General features: G+C 41.6%; 1 protein-coding gene across 1 annotated transcript in view; it reads right to left on the bottom strand.

Annotated features, from left to right (window-relative positions):
* Positions 1-25,050, bottom strand: part of RSPO3 (R-spondin 3) — a 93,009-nt gene extending 67,959 nt beyond the window's left edge. The window contains exon 1 of the mRNA XM_043439134.1: positions 24,618-25,050. Within this exon, the coding sequence (XP_043295069.1) occupies positions 24,618-24,714 (97 nt within the window). The 5' untranslated portion in view covers positions 24,715-25,050. The remainder of the gene's footprint in view (positions 1-24,617) is intronic.
* Between the last annotated feature and the right edge of the window lie 623 nt (positions 25,051-25,673).

The following is a 25,673-nucleotide window of genomic DNA, read 5'->3' on the forward strand; positions in this document are numbered from 1 at the left end:
TGGACTCTAGCCTGCCAGGCTCCTCTGTCCATGGGTTTCTCCAGGCAAGAATACTGGAGTGAGTTGCCATTCCCTCCTCCAGGGTATCTTCCTGACCCAGCAATGGAATCCACCTCTCTTATGTCCCCTACATTGGCAGACCGTTTCTTTACCACGAGTGCTACCTGGGAAGCCCACTCTTATAGGTACCTGTTACAGATCAGTAAGTGTAAGACATTTTGTTTTACCTGAGAAGTACCAATCACGTTCTTGTATTATGTCCGCTCTTATTCAAGGCAGCTGGGAGCTTTGGTCAATAATAACTCTTCAAAAGCCTCCAAGCAAGGAGACGGGAGATTTGGGGAACCTTGAAGAGCCAAGGATTCACTAACAGTCCTAGAGAGGGGCTACTTTTTAAGGACTGCAGACACAACTTTTAATGAATATCCAAGATGGTCTTACACAACATTCTGAGCAAGAGGTCCTCTGGGACTCTAGCAATCCACTGAAGACAAGAACTTGCTTAAACAGATGGAAAGAGGTCAGGCATGCCATGGAAGTGGTACCAGAATGATAACAAAAAACCTGAAGGTTCTAGAGTATGTCCAGACTAAAATCTAGACTAAACTTTGCTATGTGTGAAAACGACCTGGAGTACTTGTTAACAATGCAGATGCATAGGTTTCACTCCAAAACTCTTTGCTTTTGGGAATGAAGAGGCGGGCTTCGGTAGCTCCATCTATAACAAGCACTCTAGGTGAATGTGATGGAGATGATACTAGTATCATACTCTCAGTATCAAATCATGGCCATCCTCCCAACTAGGTACTTACTCAGTGATTACTGGAAATTCTCTACTAGGGACTGGGAAACAAAACATGGTCCCTGGCTCAAGAATTCTATAATACCATAGTAAAATAGTCTGTTTATATTCTGAGGGCTATAAATATATAGTTTAGAAATGAAGTACAGCAGACATTAAAAGGTAGGCGCAATTACTGATGGTTGAGGTATTTGAAGATTGCAGAGAGCAATTAGGAATAGTTATGGGACTTGAGGGAAGAGAAGAACTTAGACAAATGGAAAGAAATGGAATGTTATGAATAGGAATGTTCATAACAGGAATATAAAAAGAATATTTGGGACAATGGTGAATATAAAGCTGTGGAATTTTAAGGGATCTTAGAACTCTTCCTTCTCTCTTAAATTTCAAATGAGAACACTGACACCCATAAAATTAACCAGCTTTCAGCTGATAGAATCATAAACCTTTGGAACTTTAGAGAGATTTAGTTCAAACAGCTTCCCCAGAACAGTCTATTTAATCATGTTTAGTAAAACAAATCTTATGATATCTGGGGGCAAACAATGTAGTTATTTTACAGCATCCCATCATATTGAACATATTAACACATCTCCCCACAGTGAACGTAAATCTGTCTTTCACAAAGTTCATATGCTTAGTTGCTCAGTAGCGCCCAGCTCTTTGTGACTCTATGGACTATATCCCACCAGGCTCCCTCTGTCCATAGGATTTTCCCGGCAAGAATACTGGAGTGGGTTGTCATTCTCTTCTCCAGGGGGTCTTCCTGAATCAGGGATTGAAGCTGGGTCTCCCGCATTGCAGGCAGATTCTTTACTGTCTGAGTCACCAGGGAAGCCCTCATTTGACAGTACTTCCCAAGTAATCCAACATACCAAATAAACTTAATCAGTTAAATATCTTTCTTTGGGGGTGTTTTAGGGGCCCTTTGAAGCATACTATTACGTTGGAGCAAAAGTAGTTATGGTTTTGGACCCTGAATTTTAAATCATTATAATTAGGCTCAAACACATTTTTATTAATCAAAAGGAACCATTACAATCAACACATTTTTGCCAATGAGAAATAACTTTGTTTATTCCTATAGCATAAAAATCCATGCTTTGGGATTCGATGAACTCTTGGAAAGCATTTTCTGAGTCCTGTTGGTTGCGGAAGCATTTTCTGTGCAAAAAGTTGTCGAGATGCTTGAAGTGGTAGTCAGCTGGCAAGAGGTCAGGTGAATATGGTGGAGGAGGTAAAACTTCGTAGCCCAATTCATTCAACTTTTGAAGCATTGGTTGTGTGGCATGCAGTCAGCTATTGTTGTAGAGAAGAATTGGGCCCTTTCTGTTGACCAATGCCAAACTCAGGCATTGCAGTTTTCAGTGCATCTCATTGATTCGCTGAGCATACTTCTCAGGTGTAATGGTTTCACTGGGATTCAGAAAGCTGTAGTGTATCAGAGAGGCAGCAGACTACCTAACAGTGACCATAAATTTTTTGGTGTAAGTTTGGCTTTAAGAAGTGCTTTAGAGCTTCTTCTCCATCCAACCACTGAACTGGTCATCAACAGTTGTCATAAAAATTCACTTTTCGTCACATGTCACAATCCAATTGAGAAATGGTTCATTGTTGTTGTGTAGAAGAGAAGATGACACCTCAAAACAACTATTGTTTTGATTTGTGGTCAGCTCATGAGGCACCCACTTATTGAGCTTTTTACCTTTTAATTTGCTTCAAATGCTAGAGAACTGTAGAATGGTCGACGTTGAGTTCTTTGGCAACTTCTGGTGTAGTTTTAAGAGGATCAGCTTCGATGATCCACTCAACTGATCTTTATCAACTTTCAATGGCCAGCCACCGCACTCCTCATCTTCAAGGCTCTCCTCTCCTTTGCAAAACTTCTTGACCCACCTCTGCACTGCATGTTCATTAGCAGTTTTGGGGCCAAATGAGTTGCTGATGTTGCAAGTTGTCTCTGCTGCTTTATGAATCCATTTTGAACTCAAATAAGAAAACTGCTTGAATTTGCTTTGTCTAACATCATTTCCATAGTCTAAAATGCATATAAAATAAACAGCAAGTGATAATTCATTAGCAAAAAACATAAAGAAATGCACATTAAAATGATGTAGAACATAACCACATTTTAAGAATGTATTCCAATATCAAATGGCAAAGTTCAACAACACAAAACCAAAATTACTTTTGCACCAACCTAATACCATAGACCATGCTCAATATGCTTTCTGTTTTCCTTAAGACAGTTTGTCAGACAATACCCAGTGCCTAGGATGGAAAGATAGATAAGACCTAGGAGTTTCAAGTATGGTTAGAGATTACAAACTCGGTTAAGCCAGCGTGGTTAACTCTGTGTACAAACCAGGCAGAAAGAAAACACCTAGTTGGCAGATTTGAGCTGGATTTTGAGAAATAAGGAGAAACTGGGTGGGGGGTTTGAATTTAATCTTAAATGTAATCTGGACGAACTGTTTATGGACAAATCCAAGACATGATCTAATTTGGTTTTAAGTGAATCCTCTCTGATGGTGAGAAGAGATGTACTGGAGAAGGAAGACTAAAGTTGAAGGAGTCAGTAGGATGTCCTGTTCTGCACCTGGCATTGCTGTCAGCTCAATTAGTATAGCATTAACTGGATGTTAAAAAGAAAGCACAGATCTTAAAGTTATTTCCAAAGAAGATGGGCAGGACTGACAGGATTTGACAATCAGTTTTCAATGGGCAAATGAAGGAGTAATACATGTTGAGTTGGGGGTTTCTAACTTGGGAGACCAGGCATAAAACGATGTGGTAACTGAGATAAGGGAATTCAGATATCAAGCCAGAAGGACAAGTGATGAGGGAGGGAGAAAAGTAGGTAAAAATGATTGTTTTATTTTGAGGTCCTGGGGCTTGGACTTGTCTTATTTCTCTTATATCCCAAAGCCATAGCACAGGACAAGGCATATTAACAGGTTCACAATATACCATAAAGAAGAATACCCTAACCCCCTTCATTTTATTAAAAAGAAAAGTCAAACCCCAAAAAGCAAAAGCTGAGGTTTATGGAGTTTGGTGCCTTGACAAGGATCTCCTGGCATTAGTGGCACTCTTCAGGGTATTTTTTTTTTTTTTTGGTTTGACTGGAATGTAAAATTTGTGGAGAGAAATAGAGGGGAGAGAAAGTTAAGACTAAACATAGGAAGCAGGCCAAGGAGCTGACCATGACAATAACAAGGATACATCATGGTTTTGAAAGGTGATGGGACTTTAGGACAAGTTGTTCTTGCATTATATGAGTTCAGAACACAAAGCTGGGAATCACAGCGCTTGAGATCCAGCAGTTTAATCATTACACCTGAGCATGTGAGAACTTAGGAATGGAATCTAAGAGTTCTCCAAAACCAAAGAGAGCTAAAATGCTGACACTAAGTGTAATTTCTTACAGGATCAATATCCCATTACATTTTCCAGTGTTTGAGATCATTCCCTGATGTTCATTTCCCTGTGATTAGTCATTGTGGAAGACAGGTCTTGGAAAGTTAGTTATTAGTATTGCCCAGAGTAGGAGCACAGACAGTTGACTGTTATACCTCTGATGTTCTATCTTCCTTACTGGATGAAAGAAATGTTCCTGTGGTCCATGACAAGTGATCACTCTCCATTGAGACTATAGAGCCAAAATCTTTAGTAACAAAAAGAGATCCAAATTGGTTCATTTTCTATCATGCCCGCAATAAGCATGTTCCTTTGGATACTGTATCATCAGAAAGCTCTCAGTCAATTTTAATCAGGAAGCTAATTTCAAGGTCCTAATTCATGACCTTATATATAACAAAAGTAAATGATTATAGACAATGAAATAACAAAATGGGAAAGTATTTTATCTTTAATAATTTTATAAATTAATATATTACTATGAATTTGTATTTTTAGTTTCTTTTAGCTTATAAGGACTATTGAGGGAGTCATGGGTTTAGAATTTTATTCTTAGATTTAAAAGCATTTTTGTTCATTCTTTAAAATGGTCCCCCTTTTGGGGTACCCTTTTCCCTCAGAATTTCCCCACATCCCACCTTCCAGGATGAGCTCACGCTTGGGTATTACAATGAGAAAGGAACTTCAAGAACCACCAATTCACCTTATCAGTCAGTAAGAATAATCTCATCCATAACAAAGATTTCCCGATTTCCCTTAATTTATATGCCTTTGTTGTCAGACTCAAAGAAAATTTTATTAATAGTAGTAATTTCACAGGAAGATAAAAGAGGATTCTGCCAATGCAGGAAAGGCTATAAACTTGTAGTAAAACAAAAGACATATTCCCCTGTAAGAAACCTGAGGCTGAGGTTTGCCACTTACCACCTTTATGATGTTTATACAAATCACTTAACATCTTTGAGTGTTATTTATAAAGTGAGGATGGTAAAACCTGTTCTGCTCATTTCATAGGATATTGAAAAAATCAAGACAAACATGAAAAAGAGCTTATAAGTTACACAAAATTATTGGGTTGCCCAAAAGTTCATCTGGGTTTTTCCATAAGATGTAAAATGTCCCATAACATCTTATGGAAAAACAAAAGTTCATCTGGGTTTTTCCATAAGATGTAAGAGGTTCTATAGCATCTTATGGAAAAACCTGAATGAAATTTTTGACTAAGCTAATATATTGATATGTTTGTTATTGTTAATAATGGGCATGATGGTACTCTACCATCTCAGGACCAGATTTGAACTTACCATTCCCAGGAATAGAATAAGAATACATTTGACAAGAAAACTGACAACTTTATTTTATGGCAATATGTATAATTGAGTTATTTTTTTTTTAATTGTGTCCTCTTGTGAGTCTTGTTACACTAGGGACTTTTTAAGGTTTAGATCTTGGAGTAAGAAAATGAAGAGATTGTGAAATAAATAGCCAGTGAACAGATAATTTTCTTTGAAATGACCATTAATTAAACAAATAGGAAATCAGATTGCTGGAAGATCCACAGAGCACTTCTCTGGAATATCAGTCCTTGGAACCATCTGCTGTGTGGTGTTTGGTGTTACAGAATGGCCACAGGAGTTGTTTCTCCTCTTGGCTCCACTGCAAAGTGAGTTTGGTCAAGTAATTCACTTCTCTGGCCTCTCTTTTTCCTCTTAAGTTACATAAGGGAATTATACCACAGACATAATTTCCTCCAATCTTCCTAGCTATTAAAACATGTTGTACACCTAATCCACATGGCTCTTTCTCTAGTATTCTCAATTTCAGTAAATGGTACCACCCATTGGCTAGAGCCAGAGAGCCGAGCGCCCTCCCCATTCTCCTCCCCAATCCCTTTGCTATGAACAGAGCTCACATCTTCCATTTCCTACTACCACTTCTACTCCTGCTGAGCAGTGACAGTGGACTTTTCAGAACAGTAGCTGTGATCTTATCAGGCCCCTGCTGTAACAACAGTTTAAAGGCTTATACTTCCCAAGTAACCACTTCTGCCAGTGAGCCCAGTTTACTCTTTCAACCTCACTTGTCTAAGAAGGCGTTAGTAGTTCTGTCTCAGTAGCAGAAAGAGAATTTCCTCACTTAAACCTCCTTTGGTCTTCATGGTTAATGGACTTAATGAAAAGCAGAGTGTAATGGAGAAAACAGTGCTTCAGGCTAGAAGATCTGGGTACACACTTAGTTTGACCCCTGCTGACTATGTCATTTTGATCTGTTTCCCAATTAGTTTAAGCCTTAGTTTCTTCATTTCTAAAACAGTTAACTATATATTGATATTGCACAAGACTGGGGTGAAGGTTACATGAGATAACACACATAAAACACTTGAGGGTCACCTCTCTTTACTCAAAATCCTTCACAGGCTAGTAATAACACACAGAAAAGAAGCGGGTCATATAATTTTCAGGAATCTGAATTCTGACAACTGATTGACTTAAAGCTATCAAGTGATGTTAGGAAAGATCACTAACAGACTTACATAGAAATCCAAATAACTTGTTGACATGCATTTGCCAAACTTGTGCTTTAAGTATTAATAGATCGGATTGTATGTTCCATGTAGTGAGTGGTCAAAGGTTACTATAAAAGGTTTGGAAAATGCCTCTGAGATATGAGCAAAAATGCACTATGTTTAAACATACAATATTTTAATGCTTGTTTGATAAAAGTAATTCCAGTTAATGAACTAGTGTGAAAGTTCAACTATAGATATTGTTCAGTGACAAAAAAAGAAATTCACTCAGCTAAACCATGCCGCTCCATTACAAGCTTTACCTAACAATGTCAACCATTTTTATGGTTTGCATGGCAAACTTCCTATGATTGTCACAAAGGTCATGCTAAATGATGACTCCTATTCATTGGTCATAAATTTTCAAACAAGAAAATACCAGGAGACTCAATAAATTCCAGTGTTTTCTGTTGATCTGTCTTCTACTTTCCTGTGTTTTCTTTACAGTAGATCTACTGTCCTTATTCTCCAGAGAAAAACCTGGATGTTCATGAGGCTTATTTGTAAATAATTCAATTTCCAATTCTATTTAAACAAGCCCTAAAAAAGAAAAGCTATATAGCTTAGCGTGTCTTGCTAATCTGGCTTATTTGTAAACAATTTGATTTCCAGTTATATTTATGCAAGCCTTAAAAAAGAAAAGTTATACAGCTTAGAGTGCTTAACAGTTCTCATTTATTGTAAGCTGATTATTGTTTAATTCTGGTTTCATGTTTCTTTTCCCTTTAACCACTGTGATGTATTACGAAGGCAGGTTTCACATGTGCTTTGCTCACTTTTGTAAGCTCAGCACATACTAAATGTTCAATAAATAACTGTTGAATGAATAAATGAATGAATTTATGCTGTTTTGATAAGGGCTAGGTTTAATTTCAACTTTTCCCCCAATAGAACTTCTTTTCCATTTGTTAGTTTTTAAAAATACGATCTAAAAAACCCCATGAAAGTACAAAGAGAAACTTACGCTGCATTCAAGCCCTAACTCCATATTCTTGAAGTTTTGATGAATAGTTGTCAAGTTTAGAGAATGCTACAAGGAAGAAAGGGAAAGTTCTTTGATCTTACTGTCACAGGGACTTCAAGATCAGTCTCCTGCTTTCAAATAAAAAAAAAGATTAAAAATCAGATTTTATAATGGCTGCAACTGAATCACAGACTAAATGATTTGTCTAAATTATACAGCAGAGTGTTAATCAGAAATCAATTCACCCACCCTCTTGTGTGGCATTTCTCTAACCATAGTCCAAACTCACAAAGATCAAGATTCTAAAAAGCCAAGGAAAAAGATATTCTCCTTCAATGAAGTTTACCAAGTTTCCATTTCATCTTCCTTAAATCTCTTTCTATTTTCTTTGCTAAATCATCAACAAATACAGGATTCAAGTGGGATCCGACTGGAGACTCAGCATCAAATGGTTGTCATAATAAATTAGACTCAAAACAAGGAGGAATAAAATCTCACTGTAGATATTTTAATAATATTCTTTATAGAGCATTGTTTTTCTAAAATGATTTTCAGCAGAAAAAAAAAATCCTATGGAAAGTGAAGAAAAATCCTACTCCTATAAAGAAGAAAAAATTACATATACTAATAAGAAATCTTAGATTGTGACTTGTCAATATAGAAACTGAATTAAAATTCTTGGCTTTTTATATTTTAATGTAGGCCTTAAATCATCAAGGGAAGAAAGAAACAATAATTGGTGTAAAGGATGAATACCTTTTCTAATCAAGTATCACAGTAATCATCAATATAGTAGAATTAATTTAAAATTCAGTCAGTGAAGCCTCCAATGCTTTAAATTACTTAGCTGGGTAATCTCCTAGTATATAAAACACTTGAACACGCCATACAAATAGGAAAGCACAGATGTGGACTACTGCTCTTCCACCCATTGAGGCTAGGGTACCACCCTGTTTTAACAAGTGGTATTTGATATAAGCATTAGAGCCTAGCCATTATCCTTTTTAGTAGTTCTTGAATAATATAGAAATGAGAACTTACATCAGATAGGATCTCAGATGTATGACTTCATTTTCTTGGGAATATGGAGAAATAGCTAAGAACTGTATTTAACTGGCAGGGTTGATCAAAAAAATCTGTAATTGCCCCTCACTTTTTATTAAATCATTAAAAACACCAGTAGCCAAGTTTTACTATTCTCAATTTAATCGAACTCATTTCCCCTACATTCTGTGTACATTAAAACATGTCATCTCTCTGGTGATAACTTAAAATAATATTTTGCAGCTCAGGTTCCATAGAGTTCAGTCTAACTCTTGTCTTGATTTTTTTCCCCCTTCATCATTGTCTCTAGTGTCCCATATCGGATCTGGGCATCAGATAGCATAAGGCTTATTGTTGCAAACATTAATAAGATCTATCATTTGGGAACACTTACTTACACTTTGTCTCATCTCTAATGGAAAGGATTTCTCTAAATATTTACACCAGAACAGTTGTCAGAATGAATCCTGCAAAACTGCTGGCATACTCCCAGGAGCAGGGAGCTGGTGTTGGGGGGAGGGGGGGATTCCTGGCCCCTGGTTGTCTAATCTTAAGCAGTCCTAGATTTTCAGGAAGCTTCTTGCTGGAACATGAGGGGGTTGTATTAACAAAAAGGTACTTTAGTGTGTAGACCAATTCAAGTGAAGTATCTGAACAGCCACTTTCATTTATTGCTCTTATAAAAATGGCTCTCCATTGGCTTTAGGTTTAAAGTAAAAGGGACGGTTTAGGTTTCAGAGACCCAGCAAACAAATTGTACATGAGGAAAGAATCTTGTACAGGAACTGTGAAGAAACATCGAAATCATTCTACGCAATGGCCCTCAAGGTGCTTTAATATATAGAAATGTCTTGTTCCCTCCATGAATTGCTGAGCGAGAGAGTCAGCATGCAAGAGTTAGACAGGAGAGAAGTGAAACCTGCCAAGATAAATGTAGCAGTGTTTTATAAATTAACTCCGCTGTGTTTGTTTTTTCTTTGGAAGAGCCTAAAATTAAGACTATTTGACTCATCTTAGTAATGGTTTAGAATTTGAGGAGTTGATGAGGAAGTTAAGTTTGGGCTAGAAAGGAAAGAGAAAATATCCTACACTGGAAAATCTCGGCAATTTTCACTTGAAATGTGTTCTTATCTGATGAACGATGGTACTTCTGCCCCCAAAGTCTATGAAAGAAGTAGTTTGGTTAAAAAACGATTCCACAAAGGTTTCTGGGTTTGTAAGCACTCCATTATAGTATGGGCAGTTTATTAAGTTCAAAGGCAAACAGTTGACAATGAATTCCGGGAAAGTCAAGGAGATGTCCATGTGGGTACTGAAAACAGTAGAAGTAGCCTGAAACGGTCTAGAGCTACTCTTGCCGGAAATCTCCCTTATTCTATTAAAAATTAAATGTTGAGGTATGGACACATAATGGTCACAAGTCTGAAAACACATATGAATTAGGGCTGGCTCCTGGAGGCTCCATGCTTGGTAGAATGGCACATGCTATTGATTGTACTAGGGCCAAGAATGCATCGGCATGATCTTGCAAGTCTAGCTGGCTTCCAAGGGAATCCCACTGATTTATGTTAAAAGCTTGGATTTACATGAAGCTCTGGACAGAACTGGAATGCTGGATGGATGTCTTAGAAATATGCTACAGGAGACACTGCCCATTTTAAATTACAATAGTCTTTGTGGAGGGGGCTACAAGTTAACATTTTAATATTGGCATCAAATGAATGTGTGAATTGAGACCAGAGGGGCGTAAGGATACTACTTTTGGGCTTTACTTCTTGTTATCTAATAGTAATGAGGGTCCTTTTAAACTTAGATCAACAAATCGGTCATACATTGGAAAATAAGACTGAAATCTGTAAGAGACAAACCTTCAGGGACTCAATGAAAAGTCAAACTGTTAGTTGCTCAGTTGTGTCCGACTCTTTGTGACCCCATGGACTGTAGCCCACCAGGCTCCTCTGTCCATGGGATTCTCCAGGCAAGAATACTGGAGTAGGTGGCCATTCCCTTCTCCAGGGGATCTTCTCGAGCCAGGGACTTAACCCAAGTCTCCCACATTGCAGGCAGATTCTTTACTATCTGAGCCACCGGGGAAGAGGCTCAATATGTGGTCCTTTAGTTTGTGGCCAGGCAACGTTCAGGTTCAGGTGCAGTTCAGTCGCTCAGTTGTGTCCAGCTCTTTGCGACCCCATGGGCTGTAGCACGCCAGGCCTCCCTGTCCATCACCAACTCCCGGAGTTTACTCAAACTCATGTCCATTGAGTCAGTAATGCCATCCAACCATCTCATCCTCTGTCATCCCCTTCTCCTCCTGCCCTCAATCTTTCCCAGCATCAGGGTCTTTTCAAATGAGTCAGCTCTTTGCATCAGGTGGCCAAAGTATTGGAGTTTCAGCTTCAGCATCAGTCCTTCCAATGAACACCCAGGACTGATCTCCTTTAGGATGGACTGGTTGGATCTCCTTGCAGTCCAAGGGATTCTCAAGAGTTTCTCAAGACTCTCAAGAGTCAGGCAACATTAGTCTATATCTTTTGTATTTCATGGCAGAAACTACAAGTCATCAAAAAGTATGATACAAGTAAGCACATTTTGCTGCTAAGTTTCCAAAAGTTAAGATTCTTCCATTCTTAAATCAGTTCATGGTCAGATTTAAGACCAAAGAAAATCAAATACATGATTCATTAAACTGCCATCATATTGATAGCAGATCATGATAACTCTTTGGCAAAGGGTATGAGTTCAGAGTTTACTTGCCCAGTGTTACCTGGAGATTGCCAGTTGCCACAGAAGGCTGGCAAGAATGAGAATCTGACTTCCTGCCTTTCTGTGGATTTAAAAAGAAGCAATCTCACCCATCCACATGTTTAAACAAAGACAGACTCAGGTCATAGGAGTCTAAGGTTTAAGATCATGGGAGTACTGAAGTATACTGACGTCATTCTGAATCATAAAAGAATGTCAGACTTACCACATTTAGGACACTAATCAGTGGGGACTCTGTGTCTTTGTTCAATTAAAGATCCAACACTCGAGGTGACAGAGTAACCTTTCTGGCTATTGAGGCAATGCCAATAGTTTCAAAGGTGAACTTTCACTGAGATTATTAAGGATAGATATATATGTGCTACTTGAGTATTTTCCTATAGAAAGGTTAACAATCTTCTCCCATGCTAAGTTGCTTCAGGCACGCCTGACTCTTTGTGACCCTGTGGACTCTAGCCCTCCAGGCTCCTTTGTCCATGGGATTCTCCAGACAGGAGTACTGGAGCGGGTTTCCATGCCCTCCTCCAGGGGATCTTCCCAACCCAGGGATCGAACCAACTTCTCTTACGTCTTCTGCATTGGCAGGAGGGTTCTTTACCACTAGAGCTTCTACTTTCTAACATATTGAGAGCTTAAAATCAGAGCACCACTTAGCTCTTAATAATTTTGACTTAGCTACGGACAGTGCCACACTTTAAAATGGTACTGTTTTCAGTAAAAGAAATCCTAAGTTTGCTCTTGGTGTTTTCCTAGCTCTAGAGGTTTTAGAGCTCCTATCCTGTGTAATGTACTTCTGTTTTCTTATTTCCAAATATTACTTCAGTAATATTATATCTAAATTGACCTTAGGATGTTTACAAAGATCCTTTCCCTTCCCTCCCCATCCTAATCGGACACCTCTTGTACAAAGACTCAGGCTGCATTCCTGGAGTTCTTTTTATCTACTCAGGAAGGGAGGAGGAGCGCGTACAGTGGTGACATCTGGAGCTCTGAATGTGTGGTTTGCCCTCATGCAGGCAGACAAGGTGGTTTATAAGATGACCGTGATTTGCACTGGGCACGTATACTGGCGGCAAGTTTCCATCTCGTGCATGCGTAGGGTGAATAACCTATTGAGGAAAAAAATTGGTGGAAAAGCATTGTTTTCTGGTGGGTTTCCTGCTGTCTGTAACTCACGATTGCTCCCAATCCCCAGGGACAAGTAACTAGGTCTGACCACGGAGCAATGGCTCAAGCGTGCTGTGATGACCCTCTGCCCCCAAAGCCTGGCTTTCCTCAGTCTAATTGCTTTTGGCAATTGTGGTTATTGGGATTTGGCCTAGTGACTCACTGGAACCCAAATTCTCCCAAGGAGCCCCCTTAACAAGCAGAATTAAGTCTGACAGGAAGCCCAGACTTCCACTTCACTTTTACACGGAGTTTTCCCTGGCTTATGGCAAGGTCTGAACATCGTTCGTGGGCTAGAAAATAATAAACAAGATTTAATGAAGATAACCACTTAAAGAAGAGCACATTAGGAGGGAAGGAAGAACAGTAAGTTCAAGGATAAACAACCTACTGCAAAACTTCACCCATTAAGATAGAGTTAAAACTATGCTGTTTATAGTAGTTTCATTGATCACCAGTAGTCAATCTAAAGTTAGTCAGGAATTGTAGAAACCATAAAAGAAAAAGATGTTTATTTTTTATTAGAGGCTATTTCCTAACCATTTCGCTTTTCCTGAAAACAAAGAGGACTCTAGGGCACAATCATCTGTAAGACTTGAAAACAGTTGTTTATGATGATGTAGCTCTGAAAAACATCTTTGATATGGCTGATACCTCATCTTCCATCCTATTTACTGCCTTCCTCACCCCTGCTGTAGTTCAACAGCAAGCACTCTGACTCCTGAATCCACTTCTCCTGGCAGCAAGGTTCCCATCAGGGAAACCAACAGCCGCATCTGTTACACTCTCCATCATGTCCTACTGTGGGCCCTTTGGCATCTCTCCTTAGACTCTCTGAACAAGACAATTCTAAATCACATGATCTCGGCCGAACCAGTCAGCGCCACAAGTTTAAACAGGACTCAACTGATTAACAAACTGGGGCTATCAGATAAATAAATGCTCTACATTTTAAACTACTATCTGTTCAATGACACAGCTCTCATCTCTTATCATAATCCCCACAAGTCTATTTTGTCTAACTCTCATGAAACTGGCATTGTTTTCAAATTGTTCAGCTCTCAGTGTTATCCTCAGATGAAGGTTTCAATAGAACTTCTCAGTTTTGATGATGGGGAAACAGTGTAAACAGTGTCAGACTTTATTTTTGGGGGCTCCAAAATCACTGCAGATGGTGATTGCAGCCATGAAATTAAAAGACACTTACTCCTTGGAAGGAAAGTTATCACTAACCTAGACAGCATATTAAAAAGCAGAGACATTACTTTGCCAACAAAGGTCCGTCTAGTCAAGGTTACGGTTTTTCCAGTGGTCATGTATGGATGTGAGAGTTGGACTGTGAAGAAAGCTGAGTGCCGAAGAACTGATGCTTCTGAACTGTGGTATTGGAGAAGACTCTTGAGAGTCCCTTGGACTGCATGGGGATCTAACCAGTCCATCCTAAAGGAGATCAGTCCTGGGTGTTCATTAGAAGGACTGATGCTGAAGCTGAAACTCCAATACTTTGGTCATCTGATGCAAAGAGCTGACTCACTGGAAAAGACCCTGATGCTGGCAGGAATTGGGGGCAGGAGGAGAAGGGGATGACAAAGGATGAGATGGCTGGATGGCATCACTGACTCCATGGACATGAATTTGAGTAAACTCTGGGAGTTGATGATGGACATGGAGGCCTGGCGTGCTGCAATTCATGGGGTTGCAAAGAGTCGGACACGACTGAGCAACTGAACTGAACTGAACTAGCATCACCAGGATTGTTTTTGAAAATGCAGATGTCCAGGTCCCATCCCCAGAGATGGTTGTATCTAGTCTAGGGTGGAGTCTGACTTTTTTTTTTGAAGAGCTTCTAAAGCTTTTGAAGAGCTTCAGGTGATTCTAATTTGAAATCAGGGTTGAAAATCACTGTACCAAGGCCCACAAAGCAAGAATTCAGGGTGGAAGTTACTGTTAATGCTCATGGTAAAAGGAAAATAAATAAGAGATTTTATGAAGCACCATAAAGATAACTTTTCTGGATAACAAACACTAGCCAGTGAAATATCTATTGTGGTTATAAATTACATAGAAGGATTTTGATATTTAACTGCAAAATTACATACTTTGCCCACATTCTCATGACTTAGTTAGTCTTCTCTTGAATTGCACACCATAGATGGGAAGAATAATCTTCAAGTACTTCATATAAACTGTGCTATTCTATTGCTTCTAAGCAACTTTCTATGTTTAAAAACTATCAGTAGGGCAGGTTTAAGAAAGGAGAGGAAAAACCACCAAGAAAGGCAAGAGATGTGGGAAAGAGTATTAGAATACCAGAAGCAACCTCTGGAGTAAAAGTCTGAAGAAGGCTTGTGGTTAAAGGAGGAGGAAGAGATACTAAGCAATGAGAGGAAGGGAAAGAAAAAAAGTAAGGTAGGGTTTGAGAGCCCCCGCCCCATCCCCCGCCAAGATTGCTTCAAGTACTCCAATCCCAACAGTTGAAGTGACATGAAAAAATCAAGGAGGGCCATGAGTTTTGAAGTCAGTCCTGAGCTGGAAGCCCAGGTACCACATCTTACTCAAGTGACCTCAGGCAACTGATATGAGACTATTGGCACCTGTCTTACAGGTTAAGTGTGAGCACTCAGATAATATTTGCAAAAACATCAAGGACAAAGTCTGGCACCCATGGGTGATTAAAACACAGCGCCTATTTAAATCATCATCATCACATTAGTCACTTTAATAAATAAATATACATGCACATTCAGATAGAATGCATGTGAATATAACTGGTTCTGAGAACTATAAAAATATAGCTGCCATGCAGTATCTATACACACTTTGTCATAACATTTCACCTCTTTCTTATCATCTAAATGTGACTGATGCCGCCTCTTCTTATTGGACAGCCTTTGACGAGATGACCGTGTTCACATACGTCCAGTCCCATTGTATGAGGGTACATAACAATGGGAAAATAGCTGCTCTTTTTCTTACCAGCTAATCAAGCATATGTTAAGAAAAGAGTGTTCTAAAATAAGCATTTCACAAATTATGTCATTTTATATTGTGTGGTGGTGGCTTGTATTATGTGGTTATAAAATGGGGGCTGCTTTACCACTTACTCTCAGGAATGTGCTTTGTATTGGGGTATAATTATAAATGTGCTTACCAGCTAGTTTTCTAAGGGCAATTTTTGGGAGTGAATATGGTGCATTGAATTATTGTGTATCCATTTTAGAAAGAAGTTTTAAGGTAACTAAATCTCAATCTCATGCCCCTGTCAACTGCTCAGAAGAAGGAGAACAGGCATGCTAGAAAACATAATCTGCTTCCTGATACAGAAGACCCAACTTGACTAGCAAGCAAAGGCATGGGACCTGGTTGTTACTGAGTAGTGTTAGTCATGTTTGACTCTGCGACCCCATGGACTGTAGCCAGCCAAGCTCCTCTGTCCTTGGGATTCTCTAGGCAAGAACACTGGAGTGGGTTGCCATTCCCTTCTCTAGGGGATCTTCCCAATCCAAGGATCGAATCCAGGTCTCCTGCATTGCAGGCAGATTCTTTACCATCTGAGCTACCAGAGAAGCCCTAACTGGTTGTTACTGAGGCTAGACAATTACTCAATGGGCATGTTGCAGAAGTAGTTCATGTTCTATATAGATGTACTGAATTCCTTCAAGTTTCAATCCATTCTGAGAATTTGTGTTTACTTTATTTTTACGCTTTTTATTGGGATATAATTGATTAACACTGCTGTGATAGTTTCTGGTGAACAGTGAAGGAATTCAGCCATACATATACATGTATCCATTTTCCCCCAGACTCCCCTCCCATCTAGGCTGCCCCGTAACATTGAGCAGTGTGTACATGACCATCCCAAAGTCCCTAACTAGCCTTCCCTCCATTCTTCCCCACTGGAGAATTTCTTATTTTAAGAGAGTGTGCTTCGAAAATTCTGCTTGAAAGTAGAATGCTATGAGTAGATGTTAGATCCAAGTGGAATGACATAAAAAGTCACTTTTACACTTTAGGAAACATCTTTCCTTACTATAAACTTTTTTAGGTCTCCTAAGATCTGTGGCAAACTAATACAGCTCCACAGTTGATGAGACTTACAAGTATTATCTTCAGTTGGAAGTCTTGGCGACGTAAAATTAAAGCTCCTGATACCAGTGACCACTCTCTTATGTGCACAAACAGGGCTACAAAAATGAGAAACCACAGTTGAGAATGATATATTAGGCTCCTTAAAACAGATGAAGTGAAGTGAAGTGAAAGTTGCTCAGTCGTGTCTGACTCTTTGCAACCCCATGGACTACACAGTCTATGGAATTCTCCAGGCCAGAATGCTGGAGTGGGTAGCGTTCCCTTATCCAGGGGATCTTCCCAACTCATGAATCGAACCCAGGTCTCCTGCATTGCAGGCAGATTCTTTACCAGCTGAGCCACGAGGGAAGCCCAGATGAAGTGCCTTGTTTTTCATCAGACCTGAGTCCTTATACTCCAGAGTTTGGACAAATGTGGCTCTCTTCCTCTTTTCCCTTCATAGGCACTCTTCTGCTCAGTCACTCTCATAACACAGGGTTTTATAACTTAAACCTGGGTCACTGTAATTGCCATTTCCACCCCCAGCACAGGCCCCTTCTAAAAACCTGTCATGTAAGGGAGTTCTGAAGCATCTCTCTGGTTGGGATTCCAAACCAGTTCCCTGTGACTCTTATGCTTAAGGACAAAATGAACATGCTGGAGATGGAGTGTGTGGATTGATGCTATGGCTGTAGTCTTCTGGCACTAGAAATTGTGATGTGGGGGGTGTGTGTGGGATAACATAATTAGTTCAGTCTCTATGTTGATAAGTTACTTATTAATCTTTATATGATGAATTTACATTTTACTTACAATAAATGAATACTTCTTATATTCATTTATATTCTTCATCTACTAAACTTAGTTAAATAAGATAGCTAGGTTTAGAAGAAATAAGTCCCCACTTTTGCTCATGGTTCATGCTCTTAGACCAAAAGATTAAAGGTTGAAGAGACTATAAGAATCATTTAGATCTAAAATTTTAACCAACCACCTCACTTCACAGAGGAGGAACTGAAGCTTTGTGTGGTATAGGGGTTTGTCTGGTTTATTCAGATATTACTAGCAGCGCTGGACCTAGAACCCAGGTCTTCTACTTCTGTCTACTTTTCCCAAAACACACTTGGAATTCTCCCTCAGTGATGTCTTAGGTCTCAGGCTCTAGCATGGATTTATGATGTTTGCTGTTATCCATCACATTATGAAGGTCAGAGGGGAGCCTCATAAAGTAGTAATTTGAAGACTGGGTTAGATACTTGCATAAGGCATAAAGCATAGAGGGAGTTAAAGGCTATTAAATATGTATTTAATTGGGCAATCATATCCTTTAGGACCGTTAAATTTTCCTTAAAAACTTCCAGAAGAATTTTAGTGACAGCAGATGGTACTGGTTCCCTTGCCAAGATTACAAATAAGGCAGAAACATTCTTATCAGATAAGAGGCACCTGCAACCGTCTTTTTTAAAATGAGTTTTTGAAATTATTCAAACATTTTATGGTTTGGATAATTGTGAATCGTGAGGAAGTGGGAAGAGAAGTTAGGTAAAAAGAATTCAGGTCTTTTTCTTAAAAGTTTCATATTGTTGAAATACCTTCGGAGCAGAAAGTGGGATTTCTTAACACTCAATGGCATCATCAGCACCCCTACAATCCTTGCGAATGGAACATTCCAGTCTTTTCAGCAGTGTTGGATACATACTTTAATCAGAATACTAGTAGTAATCCTGAATAGAAAGATCTGATGGATAGAATTAAGTAAATAGAAAAAATGGACAGCATCTTTTACAGATATGTATTTTATACCTTATATGTTTATATGCTATATGTTTGCTAAGATATAGGTACAAAGCGTTTCAAACTTACTAGGTTGGCCAACATATGGTAAATTTTAAGATAATCCAATCATTTTAAACCTTACGAAAAAATTCACAATCAAGAAAGCAACCCACATCTTTCCTCAAAATCAAAAGCAAGACAAAAAAAAATCTATATAATTTATGATGCAACACTTTTACAAATGATCATTCTCAAAAGAATACCAGTGTACAATGCACTGTTCAGAGAAGAAAAAGTCCTAACCAAGTAAAACATATAATTTCAACACACTGTCTTACATGATCTTTACCATGCTCTCAAAACTGAATGATGTTTTCCTAATGGTAACCAAAGTTGATTCTTACATTTCATGAAACATAATACCCACTCTGATGGCATTTCAAGAATTCACTACTTGGAAAAAAATGTTTTGGGGGCTGGGGAGAGTGAATAGTGAGGAAGTGGGAAGAGAGGTTAGGACAATGTCCAAAGTGAAACATTTGGATAGAGATAAAGCAGGGGGAAGATGATTTAGAAAACTGTTGTGTGGAATAGTTTTATTTTTTTGATAGTTTATTCTTGTAATTGCAGAGGGATCATGTTGTCTTAATTCTACATAGGGATCTGACAGCGCACAGTATTCTATCAAAAATACACAGAATTTAAAAGAACGACTGCATTTTTTTTTTAAAAAAAGATTAACCATTTAACTAGAAAATATTTGAAATAGTAGCAATCTGAAGATCTCTGTTCAGATTAAAATAGCCTCAAGTGATCAGATGACTAATAAACTTGTTTTGCAGTAGTGTGGCGAAAGTTTCCCCATAATTTGAAAATCAAAATTAACTACATGTTGTAATTCCCCATTCATCACTTTCTGGGGACCTAATTTGTAGAATATCAAATTCCAGGAGATACTTAATGGAGAAACGATTGAACAAAACTTATTTACTTACAAGCTAAAAAACCGTTCATATTTCATGCTTAAAAAATACTGAAGTGATGACATTGATCAATTTTATGCCTATTATATTGTCAATGACTTTACATAGAATAACTTGGGACTAAAGAGACAGTATTTAAAAACTATCATTCTTAATGCTCTTAGTAAAATCATTCTATTGAAGTGATAAAGGATTAAAATAGTATGACAAAGAGATATTTTAAGAAACAATTTTGATACTGTAATAATGATTAAATTAGAATTCACAAAAATAGATCTTTGCTTATATTTAGATGTTGCCATCACTGCTTACTTAAGAGTCTGAATTTGGGGCTTTGATTCATGAAGATATCATATGATATGTTGCAGAATATATTTCCTCTAGCAAATTTTGCTCATATCTCCATCCATTAAACAGTGTTTCTCTCAAAAACAAGGTAGACTGGTGACAAAAGTGGACAAGTGAAAAAAATGCACTGTAGTCAATATCCAAACCAGACACACTTTCATTCAAAATTAATATTACAAAATGTATAGTAGAATGAATGATTTTTCTGTCTTACAGTTAACCTGTTATTTTCCAAGTTAGTTATGTAATCATCAAGTGAAGTGAAGTTGCTCAGTTGTGTCCAACTCTTTGCGACCCCATGGACTGTAGCCTACCAGGTTCCTCTGTCCGTGGGATTCTCCAGGCAAGAATACTGGAGTGGGTTGCCACTTCCTTCTCCAGGGGATCTTCCCGACCCAGGGATCAAACCCGGGTCTCCTGCATTGCAGGCAGACGCTTTAACGTCTGAGCCACCAGGGAAGCCCTAATCATCAAGAGTGTATCATAATTTCAGAGAATGGCTCAGCATCCAAGATATCATGAGCAATGGCCACTGTATTCATCATTTTTCAGTCTGTCACCATTAAAATGATTTCTCTTGTGTTCTTACTCCTTTATTTCAAACATCTTTATGAAATATTTTTAAAAAAATTTTATAGATTGTGCAGTGGGTGCTTGGTAATTATTGTGCATACAATGACTTGTCAAAACTTGGATCTATCTGGAATCTAAGCAATTAAAAATGAATCAATAGATGGCATCAAATAAAAAGGATACCACAATGGCATCTGATGTTTCTCACAATAGTATTCCGTCATAATATGAACCTACAATGTCTTCCTAATAACCAAATAATATATTATACTTGGCAAACTATCAGGTATTTAACTCTTTTACACATATCATTAATGTATAATACATATAAAGAACAGTTCAAAAATGTCCAGTCAACCATAAGGGCTTATTCTCCAAACACAGGATAAGTGATGGTTTGGAGACAATCAGATTTATTATCTAATAGTCCTGACACCTACTCTCAAACATGTATTAGCATATAGCATAAATAGCAGGAGACAAGTTCCATTCAGTATCTTATGGCTTTGCACAGATTACTTAGCCTCTGTTTCTTGGGTTCTTTCCCTGTAAAATGGGTGTATTAATACCAGCCTCTATACCTCAAGTGGCTATATAGGGTCCCTAGGAAATAACTCAAGTTAGTGTGGTGCAATTGTAAGACACTGTGGTTATTATGGCAAGCACAACCTTTACTTTTATTAGCAGATAATCTGGAATTCAGAAGCTAACTCTATCAAGTAGCAAAGGCTGAGTGGGAAATGATTTTAAAACTGGATTGAGGATTCTTTATGTAACATCCTCTGAAAACATTTCTGGTTGAGGACTGTTGAATGAGGATGCATTCCATGTTTATCTTAAGTAAATTCAACTTAGTCAACTCTAGGAGCTGTATATGAATCCAAGTAAATAATAAAGTTATTGGGTATTTTTTCATCCATAACACCATGGTGGTGGTGGTTCAGTTGCTAAATTGTGTCTGACTCTTGTCACGTTATGGACTCTTGTCATGCCAGGCTCCTCTGTCTATGGGATTTTTCAAGCAAGAATACTGAAGGGGGTTGCCATTTCCTTCTTCAGGGGACCTTCCTGACCCCTGATCGAACCCACATCTCCTGCATTGCAGGCAGATCCTTATCCATAACCCAATAAGTATTTTTTAGAGTATCAAACTCCTGTTTAAAATGTTGTTTCTTTTATAAAAGGAAACAAGAAGCTAGTTTGCAACAAAGTAGAAATAAACAGTATACCAGTTGACTGAGGGAAACCGGGATTATTGATATAGCTTTATCTCCTTTATCTGAGGATTAGTCATGGCTCCTTATACTTAATAATATTTAACACTGCAAATGATTTTTTTTTTTTTGCAAGAAACTTTTCCACAAAAACATTCAAGAGATCGCTTTAAACATTTTTGAAAAATAGTTCTTGCATGCACCTCAATTTTCTATCATTAGTTAAGATTTTAAAGTTTAGGAGAGTGAAGCTATTTAACTCTAAGGACAAAATGGATACCCTTAAATACTTTAATTGTCTCTTGAAGAAAAGGGGGAAAGACTGTTTCTTTCTAGAATACCTCTACTACCTTATTTTTCATTGAAACAACCTTTTACCAGTCCCTATTTGAGAAAACTTTTCCCCCCAGAGATTTCCCAAACAATGAGTATGTGAACATGCAATCTGACCTTGAATTTCTGGATTTTGGAACAAATCTCTCTCTTTACCCTCTTTCCCCTTCCCCATTCTCAAAACAAACAAGCCCCATGCTACACCTGCCAAGAGAATCTGTCTCCTTAAAGAACGCAAGGGGTCGCCCCTCTCCCATAACTGCACCAGCAAACCCCAGTAGCAAAGGCAAGACTCAAGCGTGAAGGCGCAAGGAGCATCCCCTGCTAGGGGAATTCTCTCCCGGCCCCACACCCACAGCACAATCGGAATTTCAACACAGTTCCACCCACTCCGTCTCTCATCCCCGCTGCACAACAAGAGGGCGCCTTTGACTTGGCCTTGAGACGATGAAGGCAGATCAAAAAGCGGCTCGTCTTTAGACTCTGTAAATCGGCTCGAGTCCAAGCCCAGCGGTGCATCAACCCCCTCTGCTCCTAGAAGACTTGGGGTAGCACCACTGGGCAGCTTCCTGCACCGCTGTCCTCGCTGGGGAAGTGAGAACCAATGGTGGTCAGCTTTCTTGCCGGTGTATTTCATCTCAAACAGCCCCCCACCCCCACCCCCCACCCCTGACCCCGGAATCGGAGACAACTCTAACACTGACACGCAAGACCCTGTCCTTCCCCTGCAATTGCGGGGCTCCTTGCCCTGGGATGCTCGGTAGGGTGAAAGAGGGTGTGAGCCATGGGCGCCGGGTGGGGTACTGTCTGGAAGAGGGATGGGAAGGCAGGAGGCTGCCACTTGTGCCTAGCATCTCTTTCTCCCCACGGACCTGCGGGAGAGACTCAGTCCCTCGGGCCGGACTTTGCAAGAAGGGGACCTGGGGGCTGCCAGGAGCCAGGGCAAGGCTCGAGTCCCAAGCCATTTGTTTTGTAAGGCAGCCGCAAGGCTCGAGGGGAAGGGTAGGTGGAAGAGTTTCGAAGACTACAACCATCCAGAGGCCAAGAATAACAAATAGGATGCCCTGACGTGTTTAGATTAGGCCCTCCTGCCCCTTGCCACGAGAACCCAGAGGCAGCGAGGCTGGGCGGGAGCCCCGGGCGCTTTGGCTCAGCTATGTTTTTTAAAGACAATTTTCAGGTGAATCAAACCTTGTCTGCCTTAGGCAAGCGGCACAAAGGGAGCTTTCAGGGGACCCTCACGTCCAGGGACAGGGCACAAACAGCGGCGGACAAGCGATTACTAAATCTCCATCTCACACAAGCCCACGCTGTGTCTTCTGCGCTGTTACCCACGCGTACCCCGAGGGGCTTCGCGGGCCAGCGCTGGGAGCTGGCTCTGCGCGCCGGAGCAGGCGCCGCCAAGCGTCATTGGCTCCCCGGCGGCGGAGGTCTGAGTTGGTTAAGGCAATAGCATCGTTTTCTGCGCCCCGGGAAGCTTTCTCCCTCCGGGTCCCCGCCAGCGCTCCCTACACTGGAGCCAGGGTCGCTCCGGCTCTATCTGCGAAGAAGGGACACCCCACTTCTGCACAGAAGCCAGAGCGCCCGGCGCGCCAGGCTTCCCGGGAGCAAGGAGAGGTGCCTTTCTCGGGTTTGTCTCCTCATCTGTGGAAGACGCCACCTTGAAACAGACCAAGCCGTGTTGGGGGTGCCCTTGGGGGTACCCGTTTTATCCCAGCTACCGCACAGTCCTAGGAAGGCTACACCAGCCAAGCTTCCGAGGAACTGGAGTCAGGATAAGGGGAAGCGAGGAAGCGAACCAGAGTCTTTAGGGAAACCCCAGCCTCGGTGTGTGTCTGCCCCCAGGGGACCCACTTGAAAGGGCCTGAGACGGTAAAAGCCCTCCCGGGTGACAGGCAAGATTGTCACTGGAAACCTGGCGCTCTTGGCTCCCAGCGGCTGGCTCGGCAGCCCTCGCGATCCCCCGAGGGGTACGCCGCGCGGCTCCGCCAGCGCGCAGGCAAGCGAATCCAGAGCGCCCGGCGCGCCCTACCGTTCCACTCGCGCGTGGCTGAGGGTAGCGGCCGCGCAGGCGCTGGCTCTCCGTTTCCCGAGTGGCGGGAGAGCTCTTCGCGACCCCAGCGCCGCGGGAGGACCCCGCGAGGTCTCCCCACGCGAGGCGGCGACGCAAGGTGAGCGGGCGCCGCGGCCGCGCCTCCCCCGCCGGTCACAGTGGCTCAGGGGCACCTCGCCAGCCGGGCGTCCGCGATGCCTGGGGGCTGGAGGCTCCGGTCCCAGTCTCGGGAGGAAAGCACACATCCCCTGAGCTGGTCTTAACCAAGGAGCGAACTTTTCCGCTAACCTGCGGTTATGGGGGCGCGGGAGGCACAGGAGCGCAGGGTCCGCCGGGCTATGGCACCCAGGAAGATGCGGAGCAAGAGAGGGGCCGCCGAGGGGAAGGCGTGACACACCGGAGCCTAAACTGTTACCTCCTCTCCAGGCGTGGGGTGTGGGTGCGAGGACTGCCGCTGCTGTGAGCCGACTCAAGTTAAGGGAAAGCGACCCGACAGGTGAACGCGGCGGGAGGGAGCAAATGCGTAAAAAAGCCTGCACTTACTTCTTCGCTGGCGCCTTCCCCGGGAGGCGTTTTGGCTGCCGATGTATTCCATAAAGTTCAAAATGATAAAAAACCAAGAAATCAGTCGCAAGTGCATAGTAACCCAATAATGTTTCCCTTCCTTTGCTCCTTTTTTTTTCCTTTTGATTGTTAATTAAGATTGACTGTTTCAGAAATACACGTAGGTGTTAGGCGTAATGGAGAGAGCAAGCGCTAACCCCAGCTGCGGACAACTTCTCCACTCAGATCCGACAGGCGAGCCGGGATGGCAAACGCAGCGGGGTCGGGTGGTCGGGGAAACCAACTATTGTACTTTCAAACTGTCCGAGCCCTGAGCTGCGGGGGCTCCCGTGCGGTGGCTGTCAATGCCGCGAGTGAGGATTCCAGAAGCAGCGAGCGGCCTCGCCAGGGTGGCCGCAGGTAGCATGGTGCGCCGCGGCTGCGCGGGATCCGGGCGGGCGGTGGCGACGGTGGCGGCCCCTCGGGCTTTAGAGGTGGCGGCGGCAGCGGCGGGGGTCCCGGGAGCGGAGGGGAGCGGGCGCCGTGGGCACCGCGGCCATGGCCAAGGGGCGGCGGAGAGACCCCGAGCTGCTTCTGCCGTTCGCAAGCAGGAGCGGCTCCACTGGTGGAGGGAGGGAAGGAGGGAGGCCGCGAGGGAGGGACAGGGCGAGGGAGGGGGAGGGGGGCGGCTGCGGGGGGCGGGGGGAGCTTGGGGGCGGGGAAGGAAACTGCTGGAGCAACAACCCCGAGCGACCTCAATAACTTTCAATTTCAAGAGGGAAAGAGGGAGCTGGAAAAGTACAGGCGTCGCGATTTGGCAGAGGCACGGGAAGAGGCGCCTAAGGGGTCCCGGGTCTGCGGCGGAGCATCTCTGGACGCGGCGAAGAAGGCGGGAGAACGAGAGCCCGGGAGGGGGGAGCCGAGGAGGCACTGCGAGCGCGGTGGAAGCCCTCCGAAGGGCGGCTCTCGCGGGGAGAGGTGGGCGCGCTCCGGCTGCGAGTGTGGAGGTGGAAGGTCCAGCGGCCGCGAGACCACCCCGCCCCTCGTCCCCCCCTC

This window comes from Cervus canadensis, chromosome 20 (assembly GCF_019320065.1).
Source record: "Cervus canadensis isolate Bull #8, Minnesota chromosome 20, ASM1932006v1, whole genome shotgun sequence".
Lineage (NCBI taxonomy): Eukaryota > Metazoa > Chordata > Mammalia > Artiodactyla > Cervidae > Cervus > Cervus canadensis.